Here is a 22,923-nt window from a genome sequence, read left to right as displayed (position 1 = left end):
GCCCATTCTAATCTCATCGTTTGTCACGCGTAGTCAGCGAAGGAGCGTTTGTGCCAAACGGGTGACCCCATGCGACAGCGTTCACATGAACTGCTCTTGGCTGTCACACACCGGCGTCTCGAGTGATTTGTTTGATCCACGGATCACGGGGGGGGGGGGGGGGAGGACCAGAGAGGTGGGGGCGCCAATTCTTTGAGGGGGGGGGGTCGCAGTCCTCAATTCGAACGTCGACCGAAGTGCGCGCAATTTGCTGCAGGAGTTTGCGCATCACAGACGGGTCGACGTTGATCCACAGTGACACCACAGCCGGTCTCCTTCTCTAGCTGAGCTCTCGATCGCTCGGAGACCCGTCTCGCAGATGCGACGGTGACATTTTTGAAGAAGTCGAACCGTTGTATGCCTTATAAGGCTGTCATCTTTGGCATCGCGTGTGGAAGGACTGTGACTGATGCAAATCAGCTGGAAGAAATGTCCAGGCCTCCACACCGTACAACAAAAGTGGCAAAACACAGCACTGGTAGACTCTCAATTTGGTGCCCAGACTTAAAGATTTCTGGGACCAAACCGTTCGTTATTCTTGAGGCCAGGCCGATCGGGCGCATGACATCAGATCTACGTCGTCTCTCAGTGGTCTGTACAGATCCGAGGTCGTTACATTCCTCCACTGCTTCGACAGCATTGCCGTTGATATCGCAAAGTCATCGAGAACAAGGAAATCCAAATGGCGCTGGCATAATCCGTGGCAGGAGTTTTTTAAGAATAGGGTTTTTCCCATTTTTTCTGGCAACAAAACTGAAACCTTTTTACAAGGATCCATGTCTGTATTAACCACAATACCTGCAGTCAAAATGCAAACAAAAAACATACTATGATAATATGATGCATTGTCCTTGAAACTGATTGGTCCACACCAAGGGACGCCTTTTGGCGTCATCTGGTCGAGCACCAATTGGGTCGAGGCTCAAAAGAAAGCCGTCCCTTGGTGTGGACCAACCAGTTTCAAGGACAATGCATATATGATCATAGTATGTTTTTTGTTTGCATTTTTACTGCAGGTATTGTGGTTAATGCAGACATGAATCCTTGTAAAAAGGTTTCAGTTTTGTTGCCAGAAAAAGGGGAAAAACCCTATTCTTATATTTTGGTACTGGCAAAGGAGGTCTAATGATGAAGGAGTTTTTTAAATTATTAATTTCGACGAGTGGAGATGATTTCACGGAGGAAGTTAAATTCCTTTGAAAGTGATAACAAAGGGAAAGCAAAAATGTACAAGTGTAATCAGGTTTAAAAAAAATGTTAGGATGCTGTCAAAGAGTGAACATCAGTCAACCTGAGCGAAAATGTCTCGACGACTTGGCAAAGAACATGTGGCAGTCGTTCGACAATCACAGGGCGGTCATAAGATTAAGTTAAGCAACAGTTCCCAGACGCCATGAGAGTGAGAGAGAGAGAGCGAAGGCTCCGCGCGCCGCCATGCAAAACCACGAGGCAGACACTCGCGCGTTGGGCCTTGCAGGAACGGAGGCCCTTTGATGTGGAAAGAGCCCACGCGAAGCTGCTGATCCCGACTGTTAGTGCGGACACGACCTCTTGTCGTTTGTTTGTGACGAGGGTCAGAGTTGAGAAGCTCGTGCCAAAAAGGGGCAACACTTAAAAAAGGCCTCTCGCGTCGATGACGTTGACGATTTTCACACTGGGATTAGTTAGTTCCTTTGTTCCATTTTAATGCAATTCCAAGAACACCGTGGCGCCAGTTACGAAGCAGTGCACGAGTGGATTGACATTCGGCAGTAAGCAACAATAAGTAACACTAACAACAATGATATAGCATTGTAATTGATGGGCATTTAATTATTTGTGATTAAGACATTTGTTTATTGTGATCTGATTGTTGTTTTTGTGTGATGGTTACTATCTTGTGACAGATCGTGGATTGTTGGTAATGTTTGCACAATTCTCGTAATGTTGGGAATTTTATTTCGATTTAAAGCTTTCGTGACTGCAAGGATTCATCTTCTTTGGTTCTTTCGGTAAAGTCACGTAGAATGAGAATAAAATAATAAAATAAAATAAGACAATTAATTCTCACGACGTTTCGGCCACAACACAAGTAGCCTTCTTCAGGTGAAAGAACAGAACTGTCGGGACGACAGAGCTTCAATTGGAAGAAGGCTACTTGTGTTGTGGCCGAAACGTCGTGAGAATTGTATTGTCTTATTTGATTTGATTATTTTATTCTCATTCTACATGACTTTACCGAAAGAACCAAAGAAGTTGGGAATTTTGTCATGATCGATTTTTTTTGCAATGAGGCTGCCAACGTTTTGCATCAATCGGGCTTGTGAAGTTCCTGGACGTGGATGAAGATTATATTATTATTAACATATTATTAAAATTATATTATTAAAATATTCACATCGTCCGTCCAATATCGATGGAATGCTGTGACTCATCTCTTTTAGTACTGCCCTCTCCATTCTTCGCTCACCTCCCGTCCTCGCTCCTGACCCAATGACCCTGCATCACGACCCAACCTCCCTTAAAACATTTTTTTAAGCACCCTGTATATTGTGGCCAGTTTGTGAGTTGTGCGGTCTATGGTCGCCCCGCTGCACATCCAGGAAACGATGCCCGTGGAGGAGCAGCAGCAGCCGGGGCCGCACGAGCAGCAGGCGGGACAGCAGGAGGTGAACGTGTCGTTTGCCGGCTCGGGCTTCATGGGCGTGTACCACCTGGGGGTGGCGAGCGCGCTGCTGGAACGTGGAGCGGCGCTCACGGCGCTCGTGCGCGCCTACGCCGGGGCCAGCGCCGGGGCCATGACGGCTGCCATGCTCGCCACGGCGCCACACCGTATCCCGGTGACGGCACGGGGGGGGGGGGGGGACACAGGGACACGGACACGTGGGGGCACGTGGGAAGCAGGCACACGGGGACATGTGTGACATGGACACATGGGGTCACGGGGACATGGGCACGTGGGGGCACGTGGGAAGCAGGCACACGGGGGCATGTGGGACATGGACACATGGGGACACGGGCACGTGGGGACGCAGGCATACAGGGAAATATGGGGCAATGACACATGTGGGACATGGACACATGGGGACACGAGGACGTGGGAACACGGGCATATGGGGACATGGACACGTAGGCACACGGACAAGTGGGGAAATGGCCACGTGGCGCGAGGAAGGAACTATTTAATTCTCTTCACCAGGGTCCATGCAGGCCACGCCGCTGTGCGGGCGGCCGACGAGACGCGGGGGGTAGAGCGGGATGGGTTGAGGCCACACGGTGTTGGGAAGCGCTGGGGGACTCTGACCCCCCCCCCCCCATCCCGTGCTCCCCCAGGAGGCGACTCAGTTCGTCTACAGCTTTGGTCGCCAAGTCCGAGAGCTCGCGCTCGGGGTCGTGACCCCGGGATTCGACTTCATGAAGACCCTGAGTTAAGTTCCCTTCCGTCTCTTTCCCGGACGCCACACCGGGTGTATTGGAGAGTAAAACCCACAGCAACAGTTACAGCATTTACAATTTAGCCAGCTGGATAATCGCCTGATGAAGATGATGATGATGGTTGTAGTCACCGGCACAACGTCGTACTCGTATTGTAAATGTTGTGGGTTTACTCTCCAACACACCGGTGTGCTGTACTAGTAATTCATTTGCACGTTTTGTTTACGCGACAAACCTTACTAATTAGCTGTGCCGGGTGTTGGTTTAACGACACATTTATATTTACACGATCTCATCAAAAAACCCTTTATTATGGATAATATTGGTCGCGACAATAAAAAAAAACCATCAACGCATTCGCCAATAATAACACAGTGTACATGGCCTTGATAGGGAAAGTATATCATAGGCAATGGCTCTTCTTCCATGACATATTGGCCATTGACCGGAACATCGCCTGTTATATCTGTTTACTGTAAAGAGCATACACACACAATGTTGTTATTGACCAATGTGTTGAGCTTTGTTGCTAATTGTGCACCACTATCCAATGTAGCAATAACAGCAGCAGCAGCACCACGAGGTAATTCTGCACAGTGTATTGACCTGGTAGTCCAAGACACGGCCACACGTGCAGTTCCGTCGAACCGGTGGTTGAGCACAAGGAGGGCATTTGTGTGTGGACCAACTGGTAAGCAACAGGACTATCAAGTGACGATGAAGAAAAACCACGCACGGTGCATGGATTTTACTTTTGTTTGCATCGATATTAAATTAGGAAAAATGGAGCTGGTGGGGAGCCAGAGATAATAATAATATTATTATTTTTATTCGTGAACACAAAGCAGATCTTAAACACGGTAGAACGAACTCCTCTGCCGTGGCAGATCACTGTTATAATTCAGTAGGCTCACATGACATTGACTTCTCCAAGAAAGAGGTTCTTTGCAAGCCATCTGGCTACCATGAGAGATTCGTTCATAAGGCTATCCACATATACAAACACAGAGACAATTTCAACCGAGAAGATGGATTCTGGCTTAGCAATCATTGGAAGGATTTGATAAACCATTTCGGGTCTTAATTGATTGTTCACGCTAACTGTGGCTTTCAGACAGCATACATTAATTTTTCGTCTCCCCCCTCCTCTCTTCTGAACATAGATGGACTCGTCCATCTAAACAAACTGTCAAATCGCTGCACCTGGCGCTGACGTTTTTATAAATAAATACACCGTTTAAAAATAAATTAATTAATGCAAACCGACACACCTGATGACAACCGTTTGTGTTATGGTTGAAACGTCGTGAGAATTTTTATTGTTTTATATATATTTTATTATTTTATTTTTTCCCTTCAACGTGACTTTACCGAAAGAGCTAAGAATATGAATTACTGCAGTCACGAAAGCTTTAAATAAAAATAATTATTATATAAAGATATATTTTCAACACTGAATGCAAAGTAGCCGCTGTGAGCACAGAACCCTTTGGAATAGCGAGTTCCAAGGTAACGGAGCCTCAACGCGAAGAGCCACGACCTCTCCTTTCTTCGTGAGCCATACCCTAAGAATATTTCAAAATCAGAATCTTTATTTAGACTGGAGGAATCTGATGAGCTATAATAAAGCTATTTTCCACGAATGTCAAGTAGTTTCACAGATGTCCAGTAGAACACCCTCAGAGCAGGTGTCACCGCTGTCAGCTGACCTCACCGATGACACTCACTCTGACAATGCAATCTGTTACCATTCCATGCGGTGCTGAGGAAGCCACCTGGAGCTGTGCACTCTTAAATCTCGATTGAAAACTCTGTTTGTTTAGAACTGCTGTTTGTGTTTAGTTTGTTGTCCTTCCCCCGCACCTCCGATTGGCACGGTTGGCTATGTACGGTCCGAAAGAAGTTCAACATGCAGAATAAAAAACTAAATATTTAATTATACTGGAGGAATCCGATAAGCTATAAAGCTCTTTTTCACAGATGTACAGTTGGAGCAGGTCAGAACGTCACAAAAACAAGCAATACACAAACGCGCTAGGAATGCAAAGTATAGTAAATATAAACACATCTCTTAAAAATATATGCAAATAAAACGAAACAAATTCTTTATCTTACCAGGTAAAGCACTCTGAACTATTAGCTTCTTTTTCAGAAGCGACTTAGAGCGACATACATACGTAAACCAATTCTACATTCCACTGGATAACGACATTCATATGCGTTGCCAGTCTACGGCGTTGTGATTGACCATACTTCACCACGCAGGTCAGCGCGGGCTTGTGATGGCAGGCACCAAAACTTATTCGGATGTCGCTCGACACTTGCGTTAGCCGTCGCTGAGGTATGAACTTGGGTTCATACCCACTTTTAGAGTTGCCTATGTATTCAACCAATGCAGTGAAGTCACACGCTGCCAAAACGCTCTACTAGCTGAAGTGTAAACAAATGCTATTATATATTTGTTTACGTGGAGGGACGGATTCGGGAGGGAGGCGTTGTGGATGTGAACCCGGCAAGCACGGCAGGCTACCCAGCGTCTCACACCCGTGCTGTGGTTATGAACCCGGTAGACATGGCAGGCCACCCCGTGTCTCACACCCGTGCTGTGGTTATGAATCCGCTAAACACGACAGGTCACCCCGTGTCTCACACCCGTGCTGTGGTTATGAACCCGGTAGACACGACAGGTCACCCCGTGTCTCACACCCGTGCTGTGGTTATGAACCCAGTAGACATGGCAGGCCACCCCGTGTCTCACACCCGTGCTGTGGTTATGAACCCGGTAGTCACGGCAGGCCACCCCGTGTCTTGTGGGGTATGCGGGCCCCCGGCTCCCCCTCCGGGGGAGGGCTGATCTCGGGAGGGCTGCGGGCTCCGGACTCCTCGCTCGTGTGAGAGCCGCCGCTATCCAATTCCTCGCTCGTGGGGAGAGGGCTGCCGCTCTCTGGCTCCTCTCCTTGCGGTGCAGCCCCTCGGGTCCGCGGGTCCTGTCTGGGGGGCATAGCTCGGGGCTGGCGCACGGCTGCCTGGAATCAATCCGCCGCTTCTCAGCCACTCAAACACGACGCCTCCGCTCACACAACTCCGCGCACCACTCGCACGCGGGTTCAGCTCGGATGTGCGGGGCGCCATGGAGAGGCGAGGCTGCGTGAAGTTCTCACGGACGATCCAGTGGCCGGCAAGGTGACTACTCTGATCCCTGACTTGAGAAGAACACGACTTCCCTATCCCTACCTTCTCTCGCCTTTTATTATTCTCTACATCAAAGAGAATTCGGCGCCGATCCGCTGACCTTCCCGGCCAATCAGGTGGCTCGGATTTCCCGCCACTCTCCCCGGACCGGTGCTCTCTCAGACCTTCTACATCAAAAGGGACGACCGTGGGGCTGCTGCGTTGGTGCACAAGCGCATCTGTCCTACCAATCAGAGGGCCGGCCCTGTTTTCCCGCCGTTCGTGGCTCCACCCCCCTACCTGTCTGCTGACCCGTGTGTGTTGTGTGTGTTTTCTACCCGCGGTGGCTAAGCAGCTCCCTCGTGACCACGTGATTACCACCCAAGTCACGGTGCCGTGGTGCGAGTTAGCCTCGGGGGAGGTCGCCCAATTCCCTGGTCACAGGAAACCGTGAAGATTAGTCCCATGAGGGGGCTTCTGGGTGAAAACCTGTCGGCCACGTGACCTCCCCTCGGGGCTCTATGTGGGTGTGTGTGTGTGTTCATGTGGGGGCTCTATGTGGGTGTGTGTGTTCATGTGGGGGCTCTATGTGGGTGTGTGTGTGTGTTCATGTGGGGGCTCTATGTGGGTGTGTGTGTGTGTGTTCATGTGGGGGCTCTATGTGGGTGTGTGTGTGTTCATGTGGGGGCTCTATGTGGGGGGTGTGTGTGTTCTTGTGGCGGCTCTATGTGGGTGTGTGTGTGTGTGTTCAAGTGGGGGCTCTATGTGGGGGTGTGTGTGTGTTCATGTGGGGGCTCTATGTGGGTGTGTGTGTGTTCATGTGGGGGCTTTATGTGGGTGTGTGTGTGTGTGTTCATGTGGGGGCTCTATGTGGGGGTGTGTGTGTGTTCATGCGGGGGCTCTATGGGGGTGTGTGTGTGTTCATGTGGGGGCTCTATGTGGGTGTGTGTGTGTGTTCATGTGGGGGCTCTATGTGGGGGGGTGTGTGTTCATGTGGGGGCTCTATGTGGGTGTGTGTGTTCATGTGGGGGCTCTATGTGGGTGTGTGTTCAAGTGGGGGCTCTATGTGGGGGTGTGTGTGTGTTCATGTGGGGGCTCTATGTGGGGGTGTGTGTGTTCATGTGGGGGCTCTATGTGGGTGTGTGTGTTCATGTGGGGGCTCTATGTGGGTGTGTGTGTGTGTTCATGTGGGGGCTCTATGTGTGTGTGTGTTCATGTGGGGGCTCTATGTGGGCGTGTGTGTGTGTTCATGTGGGGGCTCTATGTGGGTGTGTGTGTGTGTTCATGTTGGGGCTCTATGGGGGTGTGTGTGTGTTCATGTGGGGGCTCTATGTGGGGGTGTGTGTGTTCATGTGGGGGCTCTATGTGGGGGTGTGTGTGTGTTCATGTGGGGGCTCTATGGGTGTGTGTGTGTGTTCATGTGGGGGCTCTATGTGGGGGTGTGTGTGTGTTCATGCGGGGGCTCTATGTGGGTGTGTGTTCATGTGGGGGCTCTATGTGGGGGTGTGTGTGTGTTCATGTGGGGGCTCTATGGGTGTGTGTGTGTGTTCATGTGGGGGTTCTATGTGGGGGTGTGTGTGTGTTCATGCGGGGGCTCTATGTGGGTGTGTGTGTGTGTTCAAGTGGGGGCTCTATGTGGGGGTGTGTGTGTGTTCATGTGGGGGCTCTATGTGGGGGTGTGTGTGTTCATGTGGGGGCTCTATGTGGGTGTGTGTGTTCATGTGGGGGCTCTATGTGGGTGTGTGTGTTCATGTGGGGGCTCTATGTGGGTGTGTGTGTGTGTGTTCATGTGGGGGCTCTATGTGGGCGTGTGTGTGTGTTCATGTGGGGGCTCTATGTGGGGGTGTGTGTGTGTTCATGTTGGGGCTCTATGGGGGTGTGTGTGTGTTCATGTGGGGGCTCTATGTGGGGGTGTGTGTGTTCATGTGGGGGCTCTATGTGGGTGTGTGTGTGTTCATGTGGGGGCTCTATGGGTGTGTGTGTGTTCATGTGGGGGCTCTATGTGGGGGTGTGCGTGTGTTCATGCGGGGGCTCTATGTGGGGGTGTGTGTGTGTTCATGTGGGGGCTCTATGTGGGGGTGTGTGTGTGTTCATGTGGGGGCTCTATGGGTGTGTGTGTGTTCATGTGGGGGCTCTATGTGGGTGTGTGTTCATGCGGGGGCTCTATGTGGGGGTGTGTGTGTGTTCATGTGGGGGCTCTATGGGTGTGTGTGTGTTCATGTGGGGGCTCTATGTGGGGGGGTGTGTGTGTTCATGTGGGGGCTCTATGTGGGGGTGTGTGTGTTCATGTGGGGGCTCTATGGGGGGGTGTGTGTGTGTGTTCATGTGGGGGCTCTATGTGGGTGTGTGTGTGTGTTCATGTGGGGGCTCTGTGTGACGGTGTGTGTGTGTTCATGTGGGGGGTGGTGAGGGAAGAGCAGCGTCGGCCCCGTCGCTCGGAGGTGGCGGCGTCGCGTCCACGGCGTCGGTAGAACGGCTTCGCGGCTGCGGCAACACAGTCTCACACCCGTGCTGTGGTTATGAACTCGGTAGTCACGGCAGGTCACCCCGTGTCTCACACCCGTGCTGTGGTTATGAACCCGCTAGACACGGCAGGTCACCCCGTGTCTCACACCCGTGCTGTGGTTATGAACCCGCTAGACACGGCAGGTCACCCCGTGTTTCACACCCGTGCTGTGGTTATGAACCCGACAGGGACGGGATTGAGGCGCTGCTGCCTGAGGACGCGCACAAGCGCGCCGAGGGGCGCCTCCACATCTCCATCAGCAGCGCGCGCTCCGGGCACAACCGCATCGTGTCCAGCTACGGCTCGCGGCAGGAGCTCGTGCAGGTGCCGGTGTCCACGCACATAGCATGGAGGGCGGGGGTGGGGGGAGTGGTGGTGTGGGTAGGAGGGGGATAAGGAGGTTGTGGGTGCCATCCCGAGCCTGACGATGCCTGCTTTAATATTTGAAGTTTTCTTGTCTTCCTTTCTTCCCGTGGCCACGTGGATTTTTCTCCAGATCCTCCGGTTTTTCCCACCACATTTAGAATCAACATCATGCGTTTAGAAAATCTGGCCTTTTTAAATCTCCACGTGATGAGCCACTTGGTTGAGCTATCATTTTTGGTCCGGTGTGTTCGTTTTGTATGTGTGTGTGTTCGTTTTGTATGTGCGTGTGTTCGTTTTGTATGTGTGTTCCTCAGGAGTGTGAGTACGGGTGTGAGGGAGCAGTAGTGTAGGCTGTTAGCGCGCTGCGCTATGATGCCGGTGACCCGAGTTCGATTCCCACTGACGGCCAACACCAGTGGAGATTATCTGAACTTGTCCTGGGCTTCCCCTAGGTCGACTCAGCTTCAAATTAGTACTTGGTGTAGTGTGAAAACATCGTCACTGGGAAGACAAAGGCGGCCGGGCGTGGTCATGGCCACTCACCCCCTTGTGTGCAGTAGCAGCCTTGGTAGGTGCTTGCTAACAGCACTTGTCCCAAAAGTCTTTAAAGGCCTTGTCTTTGTACGGTGTGCTTTTTGTGTTTAGTTTGTTGTCCTTCCCTACACCTCTGATGAGCACAGTTGGCTATGTACGGCGCAAAAGAAGTTCAACATACACACGCACGCACGGGTGTGCATACAGGGGGAGTGTATGCAGGTTGGTGTCTGGGCGTGAGCAGTGAACGTTACAGGTGCGAGTGTCTTGTGGTGTGCACGTGTGCAGGTGATCTTGGCCAGCAGCTTCATCCCGTTCTACGCTGGGCTCGAACCGGTCACCTACGACGGAGAGGTACCGCTCCCTCACAGACCCCGCCGCCAAGGTCACTACCACGGCCAAGGTCACTACCACCGCCAAGATCACTTACCACCGCCCTGAGTGGCCGAATCGTCCCAAGGGCAGACATTAGGGCCCCGCGGTGGCTTGGAGATGTTACCCCCCTCGCCTGGTATGGAGGAGGTCGTGGGTTTGATTCCGACCCTGACGCCTGTTGGATAATTTGGAGTTTGCGTGTCTCTCTCTTATCATCAAGGTGGCTAGGAGATGTTAACTACCTCGCCTGGTATATAGGGGTCGTGGGTTTGATCCCGACCCTGACGCCTTCATATTTGGAGTTTGCATATTCCAGGTCCTCCGATTTTTCTCTCCACATTTAGAATCAACACGCGTTTAGAGTTTGTGGCTGCTATAAATGTCCACAGGACGATCAGCCACTTCGTGGAGCTATTATTTGTGGCCAGGTTGCTTCTGAAAAAGAGCTATATAGTAGCTCAGTGGGCCTGATCTGGTAAAATGTCAGATACCTTGCTGCCTTTCACTGGCAAGACTGCCTCAGCAGTACTTAACTCAGCCCAATTTGTCTCTATGGTCAAAGACTTTGTACTGTCCCCTGACGATATCCTTGTCAGCTTCGATGCGGTCTCTCTGTTCACCAAGGTCCCAGTACCTGATACCATTGAAATAATTGAACATCTGGTCCAACATGGACTAGATCCCGATACACCTGCGCTCGTTAGGCACTGCCTCACCAATACCTACTTTACTTGGAATGGCACCTTCTACAAACAAAATGAGGATACCCCCTTGTCACCAGTGATAGCCAATATTTTCATGGAGAAATTTGAATCAGACGCCATCCAGACTTCCACCCTCAGACCTTCCCTGTGGAAGAGATATGTAGATGACACTTTCGTCATTTGGCCACATGGCCTCCCAGCTTTGAACCTTTTCCTAGACCACATTAATTCCAGACACCCCGCCATCAAATTCACCATGGAAGTGGAGAAAGATGGCAAGCTGCCATTCTTGGATGTTCTGTTTGAGAGGAGACCTGATGGCTCATTGGGAAATTCTGTCTACAGGAAACCCACCCACACAGATTCCTACTTGAAACCTGATTCCCATCACCACCCAACGCAAAATAATTATCTCATCAAAACGTTATACCACAGGACTCATTGCATTTTGGACCAACACCACCTGACCAGTGAATTAAAACATGCACATCTGGCCCTCAAAAGGAATGGATACTCTGACTGTACCATCCGCCAAGCTGTTTCTCCCTCCATACAGAAACAACCACTTGATACTCCGATCAAAACCATCACACTACCATATATAGCAGGCGTTACTAAAAAGATCTCCAAAATTCTAAACAAACACAAGATCCTGGTCCGGTTCAATACAGTACACAAAATCCGTGACCTGATCCCTTCCGTGAAGGATGTCATTCCTGACTTACAGTACCCCGGGGCTTATAAATTGATCTGCACCTGTGGTGACTGCTATATCGGGGAGACGAAACGACATGTCTCTGACCGAATTCGCGAGCACAAATCAGATTTGAAACACGGCAGAACGAATTATTCTGCCGTAGCTGATCACTGTTACAACGCTGTGGGTGATCATGATATAGTTTTCTCCGATACCATGGTCCTCTGCAAACCCACGTGTTTTTATCAGAGATTTGTTCACGAGGCAATTCAGATTTACAAACACAGACACAATTTCAACCGAGAAGATGGTTTCAAATTAAGCAACCATTGGAAAGATGTTCTAAATCGAACCAAACATTAAACTAATTTTCAATGGTACAGTATATTTATTCAAGTAGTGGCATCCCAAACTCTCATGGTGGTGTAATGTCATTTTATGCTAATTCAAAGCTTTCACAGTAGTACATTTTCTGCTAATTCCTTTGTCAAGGCGTTTTCTGTTTACCCCCTCACAGCATAAAGGAGGCGACCTGCGCTTGGCTTTCTTCACTCCAACGCTGTCCTCTGGACAGTTTGGTCCCTACACCTGATGAAGGCCACTTGTGTTGTGGCCGAAACGTCGTGATTTTTTGTTGTTTTATTTTTTACCTATGTGACTTTACCGAATAGAACCAAAGTGTATAAAAATAAAAAATAGTTTAGAGTTGAGTCCGACCTGCAGGCTGCCTGCACTCATCTCCCGCCGGGCGGCTGAACGATGGAGCAAGCGCCACGCGAGTTAAATTCCTGGTCGGGAATTGGCTCACCCCATGGTCTCTTTGCGGTCGATAACAAGAGAACCACTTTGCGGGGAAGTCAACAGTGCTTGCTCTCTTGGTAGACTCACCCATGCCATAGGAATGTAGAATTTCGACAAGCGGCTTCGCGGCACGGCTCGGGTTCTCCAGTGGTAATAAAAAAACAACCTCGGCCCTGGTGCGGTTCAGTTATGCAGTGGAAAAGGAGGAATGGTTCGGTACGATAGCCGTGCTGCGTGGGTTGCAGTGTCTCACTCGGCCTCCCCCACCCCTCCCTCTCTCTATGAACAATCAGAATAAGTTTTACCCATTTCTGGCAATAAAACAGCAGTTGTGTTAAGATGTTCAAACACCAAGTAGATACAATTTCGCAAGGAGTCAAGTACTGCATTAACCACACGTACTTGTGGTACAACGTGCAAACAAACATGCTCTAATAATAATCTGCCGTTATAATGTGCTGTTCGCTTGTTGGCGTTCTCTGGTCTGACACTGGTGGTGAGACACGGCCATAAAAAAGGCTGCTGTCTCTGGTGTAGGCCAATCAGTTTCAAAGACAATGCCATCTATATTATCAGAGGATGTTTGTTTGCATGTTTTGCCACAAGCACGTGTGGTTAATGCAGACTTGATTCCTAGCAAAAAGGTAATTATTTGGTCTTTCAATATCTAAACACAACTCCTGATTTATTGCCAGAAAGGGGTAAAGATTATTCTTGTTCTTCATTATTTTGTATGCTGGCAAAAAAAAAGGTCTCATAGACACCTCTCTCTTCTCTTTCGTGTCTCTCTCTCCCCCCTCTCTCTCTGCGTGCGTGCTCCCACCGGCTCCCCCGCGGTGCCAGTGCTGGTTCGACGGGGGGCTCACCAACAACCTCCCCGTGCTGGAGCGCGGCCGCACCATCACCGTGTCCCCGTTCAGCGGGCAGCACGACATCTGCCCCTGCGACCCCGGCGCCGTGCAGCTCTTTGTGCGCGTATCGCGGGAGAACTTCAGGGTGCGTGGACATTCGGGACGCCGCCACCGCCGCGTCGTCGTCGCCGCCGTCGCTGCAGCAGGCGGCGGTGACGGCGACGACTCTCGTCTCTCTCTTCTCTCCCCTTCACTCTCCTCTCTCTTCTCTTCCTCGTCTCTCTCCTCTCTCGTCTCTCTCTCCTCTCCCTCGTCTCTCTCCTCTCTCGTCGCTCTCCTCTCCCTCGTCTCTCTCCTCTCTCGTCTCTCTCTCCTCTCCCTCGTCTCTCTCTCCTCTCCCTCGTCTCTCTCCTCTCTCGTCTCTCTCTCCTCTCCCTCGTCTCTCTCCTCTCTCGTCTCTCTCTCCTCTCCCTCGTCTCTCTCCTCTCTCGTCTCTCTCTCCTCTCCCTCGTCTCTCTCCTCTCTCGTCTCTCTCTCCTCTCCCTCGTCTCTCTCCTCTCTCGTCTCTCTCTCCTCTCCCTCGTCTCTCTCCTCTCTCTTCTCTCCCTCGTCTCTCTCCTCTCTCGTCTCTCTTCTCTCCCTCGTCTCTCTCCTCTCTCGTCTCTCTCTCCTCTCCCTCGTCTCTCTCCTCTCTCTTCTCTCCCTCGTCTCTCTCCTCTCTCGTCTCTCTCTCTCCTCTCCCTCGTCTCCCTACTCTCTCTCGTCTCTCCTTTCCCTCGCCTCTCTCCTCTCTCTTCTCTCCCTCGTCTCTCTCTTCTCTCCCTCGTATCTCTCTCCTCTCCCTCGTCTTCCTACTCTCTCTCGTCTCTCCTCTCCCTCGTCTCTCTCCTTTTTTTTTCAAGAACTCAAACTTGTTTATTTTCAACAAAACAAAATCAACCCCCCGGTGATGGTAACTCCATGATGTTCACTCTGTGGAGGGGTAATTTTGAGGGATGTCCTCCCCACCTACCTCAGCGTTTGCCCCCCACTCTGGGAGCTGCGGACTTCATCGTTTTGGCGATTTTCTGCTTTGGGGGCAGCCTTAACTGCAGCCTTGGCAGGAGCTGTGGCAGCCTTCTTGCTTCCACTTTTCACCTTCTTAGCCTCCTTCGCAGCTCGGATGTCTTGCTCGCGCTGAGCCTTACGGATCTCGGGCTTCTGGTTGCGCTTGGCGAGGAAGTCGGAGAGCGTGGCGCCTGTGATGGCTCGCTGAGCCTTCACGGCACGGCGAGACCTCTTCTTAGACGCCTCCTCCTGCTGGCCCTTCTTGTGCTTGCGTCTGTAGAGGACCGTCCAGTTGATTTGCCGCGGATTGCGCTTTGAGAGGAACGCAGACTCGCAATTGGCATCGAGGAACTGGAAAACCTTGCCGTCCACGCGGGTGAATCTGACCCCATGACCTGGGTAGATCTTGTATCCACTGAAACTACACAGCTTGAGCTTCATAGCGCCGGCCTCTCTCGTCTCTCTCCTCTCTTTCCTCTCTTTTTTTTTTCTTCGCACGTGACGACTTTATTAATATGGCTTTGTCGGGTGGACGAGGGTGCACGACGCACATTTTATTTACGCGATCTGACCCAAAACAACAACAAAAATTGGTTAGAATGAGTCATTCACAACAGCGGTCGCGAAAGCCAACACTTCTCAAATATCTCTCTCCTCTCTTTCCCCTCTCTCTCATCTCTCCTCTTTCTCATCAAACGCGGGCCCCTGTGGTGGGCCGCGTGTCTCCCAGTTCAGAATGGCTTTCACTCAACCTCTTTATTAATGTATTCAATCCATACAGCATCATCATCATTCTCTCTCATCAATTTCGCTTTCACTGAGTCGACGCATCGTCACAGATTCACCACCCCCATAGCTTCCGCTCATCAGATTTTATTCACCCCATCTCCACCATTACACTCACACGTTGTGCCGTTCTTAATTCTTCGTATGAAGCGCCGTGGTGGTTAAGGCGCTTTACAAATTACGTTTAAATAAGAAGACGGCGACGGTGGCGTCTCCGAATTGAGGCCACGGGGTGAATAAACGACACCGCACAATTGGCGTCACGCAGAGCGACGTCGTTGCGGAGCTGGAAGAGTTTGTCCGTCCGTGAAAACACGACGCCTTGGTGATAGCCCTGGACCCGATGTTCGCGACACCCCGTTCTCCCCGTGGGCAAGATGTCGAGGAGGAGCCCGGTACCCTGGCTCGCCAGGAGAAGGCGGTAACAGCAAAAAAAGATGTGGACCCCCACCTGTTCCGTCTGTATGGGATAGAGTGTTGCCCCCTCGCACAAACGGGAGTCCCCCCCCCCAGGTACTCACATTTCCTCACAATATCTATAAACAGCTCGTGCATTGGACAATAACATCTTAATACGCAGAGGACCGCAGACATTGGGGAAATGTCGGCACCGGCTCACTGTGGCTGCTGCTGCTTCCCCGCTCATCTCGTGGTTCCTCCTCGCATGGGGGTGGGGGGGGGTGTACCGACATATCGAGCCACCCGCTTAATGGGTGACCCCGGGGGCTTTTTCTCGTGTGGCCCCCAAGCTGTGGAATTCACTCCCTGTCCAATATTCGATCAGCTGAGTCCCTCGGTTTATTTAAATCCCCGCCCATTAGAGTTTGTTTTATTCAAGGCTTTTTCTCTTTGTTAAAATTGTTATGTGATTTGGAGGCGTGTTCTCAAATCATGAGCCTGCGTGCTTATCTTCGGTTTTAGAATTGCGTGAGTTACTAAACTCTCTATTCGCTCTGTGCAGCGCCTTGCGACCTCTGGGTGAAACGCACTTCATAAGTGTAAGTTATTATTATTATTACCTCTGAATAATGCTTTCTCTCCGAGAGCGAGCGAATAGTGTGTGGCAGCGGCGCAGTGTTACAAGTTGACATTATTACATTATTATCATCGTCATCAAATTTGTGTCGGAAGACCCTCGAACACCCGACTCGTAGCCACGCAGGTGTACGTGGGGACAAGGCCGTAGCCATGGAGTCAACATTGGGGGGGATCAAATCTCCCAGGGGGTCTGGGGGTCCCCCCCCCCCAGAAAAAAATAAATAAATCCAAATTTGAAAACTAATTTCCTGCCTAAAACATAAAAAAATTCACTAACACATGAAATGAACTTTAAAAAAAAAATAATGTAAATTAGTGTATTGTATTAAATTGCTCTGTTTTTACTTTTTGACCTTTTCTTGTTTCATTGTATGTAATGGCAGATATTAGGGATTAATAAAGTACAACCATAACTACAATCATATGAACATAAATCTATGCATTGTTATATGAAGACAAGTCCAGATATTTTGGCCAAGGTTTAGCAAATTGTTTTTATTTACATAGCATCGTAATTATTATTTTTAAAAAATATTTTTTATAGCAATATATTGGGGGGGACATTTTGAGCATATGTGTCCCCCCCAATATATATTATAGTTACGGCCTTGCGTGAGAAGCGGTGGGGTAGCGATTAGCGCGCTGCACTACAAAACCCAGCAACCCGAGTTCGATTCCCGCTCACGGCCAACACCAGTGACAGCGATTATCTGAACCGGTCCTGGGCCTCCTCCCCTAAGTCGACTCAGCCTCAAATGAGTACCCGGTGCCGTGGTGTAGTAAAAATCAACATTGGGGAGACAAAGGCGGCCGGGCGTTGTTGCTGGCCACCCACCCCCTCGTGCGCCGTGCCGGCCTTCATAGGCGCTCCTCGCTAACAGCACTTGCCCCAACAGTCCATCGATCACAGGACGTACCGGGGGACCTTTGTCTCTGCCACAGCTGAACGTGCGGAACGCGCTGCGCGTGGCGCGCGCTGTGCTGCCTCCCCCTCGGCGTACCATGGAGGGCGTCTTCCACTGCGGCTTCCAGGACGCGGCGCGCTTCCTGCACGCCGAGAAGTGGGACCGCAGCCCCCAGTAGAGGACCCCCTCCCCTGCCCCCGCAGGAAGGACCCCTACTGGGCTGGAGGGACCCGCACCGGGCCGGAGTGAATGTGGAGGCGGTTCTACGGGTGAGGGAGGGAGGGGCACGCGTCTGGATTGGGGGGTGGGGTTGCTGCCGTCCCGAAACGTCGAGTCTTTTTTAAACGGAGCCCTACTTTAAAATATATATTTTGGTAAATATCAATAACATCTCAATTTTTAACAAGCAGGGGGGTGGGAATCGCGTCGTGTATAACCGTGAAGGCGTCCGTAGACACCGTACCGCATGAGTGATCGTGAGAAAGATCTTTAGAGCTTGGACTTTAACAGTCTATGGGTCTCAATGTATGGTGGACTTCTTTCGCATGTCAGTAGCCAACCGTGCTAATCGGAGGTGCGGGTGTGAGTTTGTGTCAGTCTATGGGTTGCTTTGTGAGTCTATAGGTCTCTGTATGAGTCTATGGGTCCCTGACTGAGTGTTTGGGTCTCTATGCGAGTTCTATTTGAATCTATTCTGTTCTCATTCAGTGTCGACTCAAACCGAGATGAGTAGCTGATGTGGAAGGGGGATTGGTGCTGTAGACTGGCAGGAGGCGGGTTACAACCCTGCAGCATCAGCTAAAGGGGTGACCATCAGCTCTATCTGATTGCTAAACTGGGCCGTGAGAAATTTGCCAAAGAATTACATTTGGCGCGTCCAACCTTAAATGCTCACAACGCGTGACGATTTCATTGGTTTGGCTACGTCGGGTGGTGGAGGGTTTACGACAAAAACACATTCCACCAGATCCGAAAATAGTAGTGGCACAATCCAAGATGATTTTCTTTTCTGTTTTCAATTATCAATCTTAACATTGGCCGCGTGAAGTTGGCCTCGGGGTGGGGAGGGTTGCCGCGAGGGGCCGATCCGAGCGAGTAGGCACAAGCAGGAGGATGCCGCCGCACGAGGCCCACGCGGCTTTCTGAATGCGGGCAAAGACTCCTACAGACGGTGCCTCATTCCAATGGGTGCCAGTGCACGGAGGTTCAACACGGAACTCAACACGGCCGTCAACTGGGCGTCGTGGTGGCGAAATGTTAACTCCCTCGCCTGGTATGCAGGAGGCTGTGAGAACCTGACGCCTGCTGTATATTTGGAGTTTGCATGTCTCTGCCTCTCCTCGTGGCCACGTGGGTCTTTCTCCGGGTCGTCCGGTTTTTCCCTCCACATTTAGATCAACGTGGATTTAGAGTATTTGGCTGCTATACATTTCCACATGATAAGTCACTGCATTGAGTTATCGTTTGTGATCAGGTCGCTCCTGAAAAAAGAGCTATACAGCTCAGTGGGCCTTACCCTCTAAAATGAAAATAGTTCTATCGTTTAAAAATAAATCATGCCGTGTTTGTGGGGCCTTAAAAGTAAAAATGTGTAGTGATGCACTCAATAGACACTACAGTAGGAGGCACTCTGTTTATTTATGGCCTTCGCAGACACAGGGGATACTATAATTGGGTCAGGACAGCAACAGGCGCCTAACCCACAAGGCTGAAGACGAGGGTAGAGACGGTGTTCCAGACGATGACGAAGACTTGATGAGACTTGACGAGCTCCAGTCTCTCCGGGTCCCCCCTCTTATCTCCCCAGCGGTGCCTCGCTCTCTCTCGGCTACGCTCCCCCGCCTAGAAGGTTCCGGGGCTTTTTCCCGTACCCCCTCCGTCACCTTCTCCCCACATCCCTTCCTCCCGCCTACCCGCTCACCAGCTGACCGACAGGGTCGCTAGGGCAGCCGGGCCCCTTCTTGCCAGCAGCCAGCGCTACATGCCGTAGTGACCCATTCCATGTTACTACAAATGTGTAGTGCTCCTAAATGAAGACACACACTACGTGGTTGGAGGCAATCCGTTTATTAACACTTCCTTTAATCAGGACCTTTTCGGAGCTGGTTCTATAATTGGTGTAGACGTCCTTGTCTCTACGTAACCCCCTATAAACGAGGCTATTGCAGCTCCACGACCCGATGACGTGACCCGACCCACCGAACTTTACTCACTCAGTCGACCCTCGATAATCTCCACGCTCCCCTTTTATCCTGTTGTGCGCTGCCTTTCCTTCACCCTGTTCAGCGCTCTATCCCCCTAGATATACCGTCACTACAAATGTATAAAAGGCCATGTTTTAGGCAATGACCATTCATAGCAAAACAAAATCCACGAAGAATGTACGTGCCATTAAGTAGGGCCATTGCCTGAAACGTTGCCGATGTATAAAGACCACAACTTGTTATAGAGACGAATATATTTGGCTGGGTTTTTTTTCTTCTTTACTGATCTGCGAGGTGTTTAATTTCCACTGGAAGTAAAATAAAACGTATACTTTTCCTTTTAAAGGCCTCACAGAGTGTTTATTTTTGTTGACGGACGTGTTGAGTTTGTTGTTTGTGCTTGTGCATTCCTGCCAACGCAGTAGCAGTAGCATGAACATGTCTTAAAAATGGGACCTTTTTGCCAGTATAAAAACATGAAAAATAAGAATAGGTTTTACCCTTTCTGGCAATTTGTAAATAAAATAGGTTTTACCCATTTTGTAGCTGCTCACTCCGAGCTATAAATGCTCTGATAGTGGCATTGTCTTTGTACTGTTCGTCTTGTGGCGTTCTCTGGTCTGACACTGGTGAGATTGGGCCCTAAAGAAAGTTGTCTCTGGTGTAGGCCAATCAGTTTCAAAGACAATGCCATATATTATCAGAGCATGTTTGTTTGACCGCAAGTACTGTACGTGTGGTTAATACAGACTTGATGCCTTGCAAAAAGTTTATTTTGTTGTTTGAACATCTTAACACCTCCTGTTTTATTGCCTGAAAGGGTAAAATCTATTTTTATTTTTTTGATACCAGTTACTTTGTTATAAACAGAGTTATTGAACGTCAAAGGCCCAAAACGTCAAGAGACCAGCAACAAAGAACAATATCAAAGTGGTAATAGATATATATATACACTAGGGTGTAATGCGCATCTTAAATAAAACTCGGTTATCATTAAGAGCTTGGCGGTGAAAGGAGAGACGATGAGGGGAGATCATTCAGAGTGGAGCGGTGTGAGGGATGAAAGCAGAGAGATAATTGAGGTAACCTGATTGTGGTGAGTGAGTGAGTGGGTGTGTTGTTATGACCTGCAGTGTGGTGAGTGAGTGGGTGTGACCTGCAGTGTGGTGAGTGGGTGAGTGTGTTGTTGTGACCTGCAGTGTGGTGAGTGAGTGAGAAGGTGTGACCTGCAGTGTGGTGAATGGGTGAGTGAGTGTGTTGTTGTGACCTGCCGTGTGGTGAGTAGGTGAGTGGGTGTGACCTGCAGTGTGGTGAGTGGGTGAGTGTGTTGTTGTGACCTGCAGTGTGGTGAAAAAACAACCCCCTACCTCCTCGTTGGTGCTGGACGGCAACGCTGTGGTGGGCAGTGCCATGGGGGGAGGGCCAACTTAGATTGGCCATTCCCCCATATAGCGTTTGTAACCACCACAGCGGCCAAATGGGAGCTTTAGACGGGTGCGAGGGGCTCGTAACCCCTTCACCTTCAATTAATTACCACCAAACCACGATTTAAAAATGTAACTAAGCTTGTGCCGGAGGCCACGGGGGGACAGGTGTCTATGACGTCTCCTGGCCAAACACCGTTTGGCGAAGCCAGGAGACTGAATCCTTACCCTCAGGCTCCTCCAAAAACAACAAAAAACCACTATGGGTGGCCACGTGGAATGTTCAAACGCTCACTGCGGAGGAGAGGCTGCCACTCCTCTGTCGGGAGCTGGACCGGTTGTGCCTGGATCTCTGTGGTATATAGGAGGTCCGGTGGACCGGCTCTGGCTCCTGCCACCATGAGGGGTGGACAGTCCTCTACTCGGGACAGCAGACTGCCAAACAACAAGAAGTGGCACTTCTTCTGAACAAAAGAATGAAGGGGGCATGGGAGCGTGGCGGAGAGATGTGGGAAGCTGTAAGGCCCAGGCTACTTTGAGCTCGCCTTCCCATCAACCAGAGGCGAGGAGTGGTGGTCGTGGTTACTTATGCCCCCACCGAAGACAAACATCCGTGGAGGGATGCAGGCAAGGCCGATCAGTTAAATACCTTCTATGACCTCCTGTCACAGGTGCTAGCTAAAGTGGCCCCTCGGGATAGAGTCATCTTGGGTGATTTCAATGCCCGAGTTGGTCATGATGCTGGCACCTAGTCTGGAGTGATTGGAAGGAATGGGACAGATCAGTTCAATAACAACAGCAGGAATCTGCTAGACTTTTGTGCAGCCCATGGGCTTGTAATTACCAACATGCTGTTCTGGCATTGGCGCATCCACAAAACATCATGGATGCATGTCGGGTCCAAGCAACAACATCTGCTGGACTAGATAGTGATGGAACAGCGGATGCGGGCCCATGTCCTTGACACCAGGACCTACCGTGGAGCTGATCTACCCTCTGACCATCGACTTGTCATCTGTAAGATGCGCCTGCCATTCTTCCACTCTGGTGGTAGGTGTACACCCAGGACCCCATTCAAACTTATAGCGGCATGGTCTTAGCTTGCTGATGAAAGTTGCAAGCGAGAATGTAATCATCGCTTGCGGCTGGTGTTGGCATCGTCCCCTACTCCTCCTGATGTCGAGGGGAATTGGGTGAAGTTTCAGACTGTGACTCATGCGGCTGTAAAGGCTGCTTTGGGTACACGGTCCAGACCTCCCCAGATACCCTGGCTGACAGAGAAGGTGTTCAGGCTGGCTGAGAAAAAGCGACAGGCATACTCTCACCGTCTACAGCATCCCATGTCAGAGAATGAGGAGGCTTACCGCAGCTTTCGCTCGGAGGTACGGAGAGCCGTGAGGCGCTGCAAGGATGGGTGGTGGTAGCGGGTTGCTGAGGAGATGGAGTCTGCCTCAATGGCCTGCGATCACAAATCGCTCTTTAACGCCATCAAAAACGTAACCTGCAGCGCCACACCTTTTACCATCATTAGGGGAAAGAACGGTGATCCAATCTCCGATACCCAGGAACAGGTTTGGAGATTTGCTGATAATTTCTGTGAGGTCCTGGGGGAAGGGAAATCCCTCAGCCTGGAATACATCGTGGGACAAAGTGGGGATGACCCTGCTGAGGCTGTGGTGCCTCAAATATTGGAAGAAGAAGTCACTCCCTGTGAGTGGCTGGCTGAGGTGCCATCTGTTGAGGAAGTACTGAAGGCGATCCGGAGTCTGAGAACAGCAAAGGCACCGGCCAGAGATGATCTCTCAAGCGAAATGCTGAGGGAGGGTGGCATTTGTGCACAGACTGCCCGACATCACATCATAACAACAGTCTGGACCACTGCACGGGTTCCACAGGATTGGAAGGATGCCCTGGTGGTCTCCCTCTTTAAGAAGGGGGACCGCACAGTCTGTAACAATTAGAGGGGCATCTCACTCTTCAGTGTGCCAGGAAAGGTCCTGGCAAGGATTATTGAACATCCACCTTACCAGGCACGCTCAGGAGAGGCTTGCAGAGCCCAAA

The 22,923-nt window shown here is 50.6% G+C and overlaps 3 protein-coding genes across 3 annotated transcripts in view; 2 read left to right on the top strand and 1 right to left on the bottom strand.

Moving 5' to 3' along the window:
* LOC116952507 (patatin-like phospholipase domain-containing protein 4) overlaps positions 1-3,450 on the top strand; it is an 87,238-nt gene extending 83,788 nt beyond the window's left edge. The window contains exons 2-3 of the mRNA XM_032971898.2: positions 2,622-2,858; positions 3,352-3,450. Of these exons, the coding sequence (XP_032827789.2) occupies positions 2,622-2,858; positions 3,352-3,450 (336 nt within the window). The remainder of the gene's footprint in view (positions 1-2,621; positions 2,859-3,351) is intronic.
* Positions 3,451-6,583: 3,133 nt separating this feature from the next.
* LOC142931028 (1-acylglycerol-3-phosphate O-acyltransferase Pnpla3-like) lies at positions 6,584-17,498 on the top strand. The gene is made up of 6 exons (XM_076074270.1): positions 6,584-6,631; positions 6,808-6,938; positions 9,040-9,454; positions 10,319-10,384; positions 13,451-13,603; positions 17,272-17,498. The coding sequence occupies exons 1-6, from the start codon at positions 6,584-6,586 to the stop codon at positions 17,410-17,412; spliced, it is 954 nt and encodes a 317-aa protein (XP_075930385.1). The 3' UTR covers positions 17,413-17,498.
* Positions 14,348-14,973, bottom strand: LOC116952587 (large ribosomal subunit protein eL24-like). Its single transcript, XM_032972073.2, is given in 2 exon segments — positions 14,348-14,534; positions 14,536-14,973. Coding segments are annotated over 2 exon segments (474 nt in total). The 5' UTR covers positions 14,947-14,973; the 3' UTR covers positions 14,348-14,471.
* Positions 17,499-22,923: the final 5,425 nt, after the last annotated feature.

This window comes from Petromyzon marinus, chromosome 47 (assembly GCF_048934315.1).
Source record: "Petromyzon marinus isolate PM22_M1 ecotype Great Lakes invasive population chromosome 47, UKy_Petmar_22M1.pri1.0, whole genome shotgun sequence".
Classification (NCBI taxonomy): Eukaryota; Metazoa; Chordata; class Hyperoartia; order Petromyzontiformes; family Petromyzontidae; genus Petromyzon; species Petromyzon marinus.
This window is presented reverse-complemented; position numbering and strand designations above follow the sequence as displayed.

Excerpts from the sequence above, each read along its gene's own strand:
- LOC142931028 (XM_076074270.1), top strand. The coding sequence starts at position 6,584 with ATGGAGAGGCGAGGCTGCGTGAAGTTCTCACGGACGATCCAGTGGCCG. Across the intron at positions 6,632-6,807 it reads CACGGACGATCCAGTGGCCG|ACCTTCTACATCAAAAGGGA; the intron begins GCAAGGTGACTA and ends GTGCTCTCTCAG. Across the intron at positions 10,385-13,450 it reads CGGTCACCTACGACGGAGAG|TGCTGGTTCGACGGGGGGCT; the intron begins GTACCGCTCCCT and ends CCGCGGTGCCAG.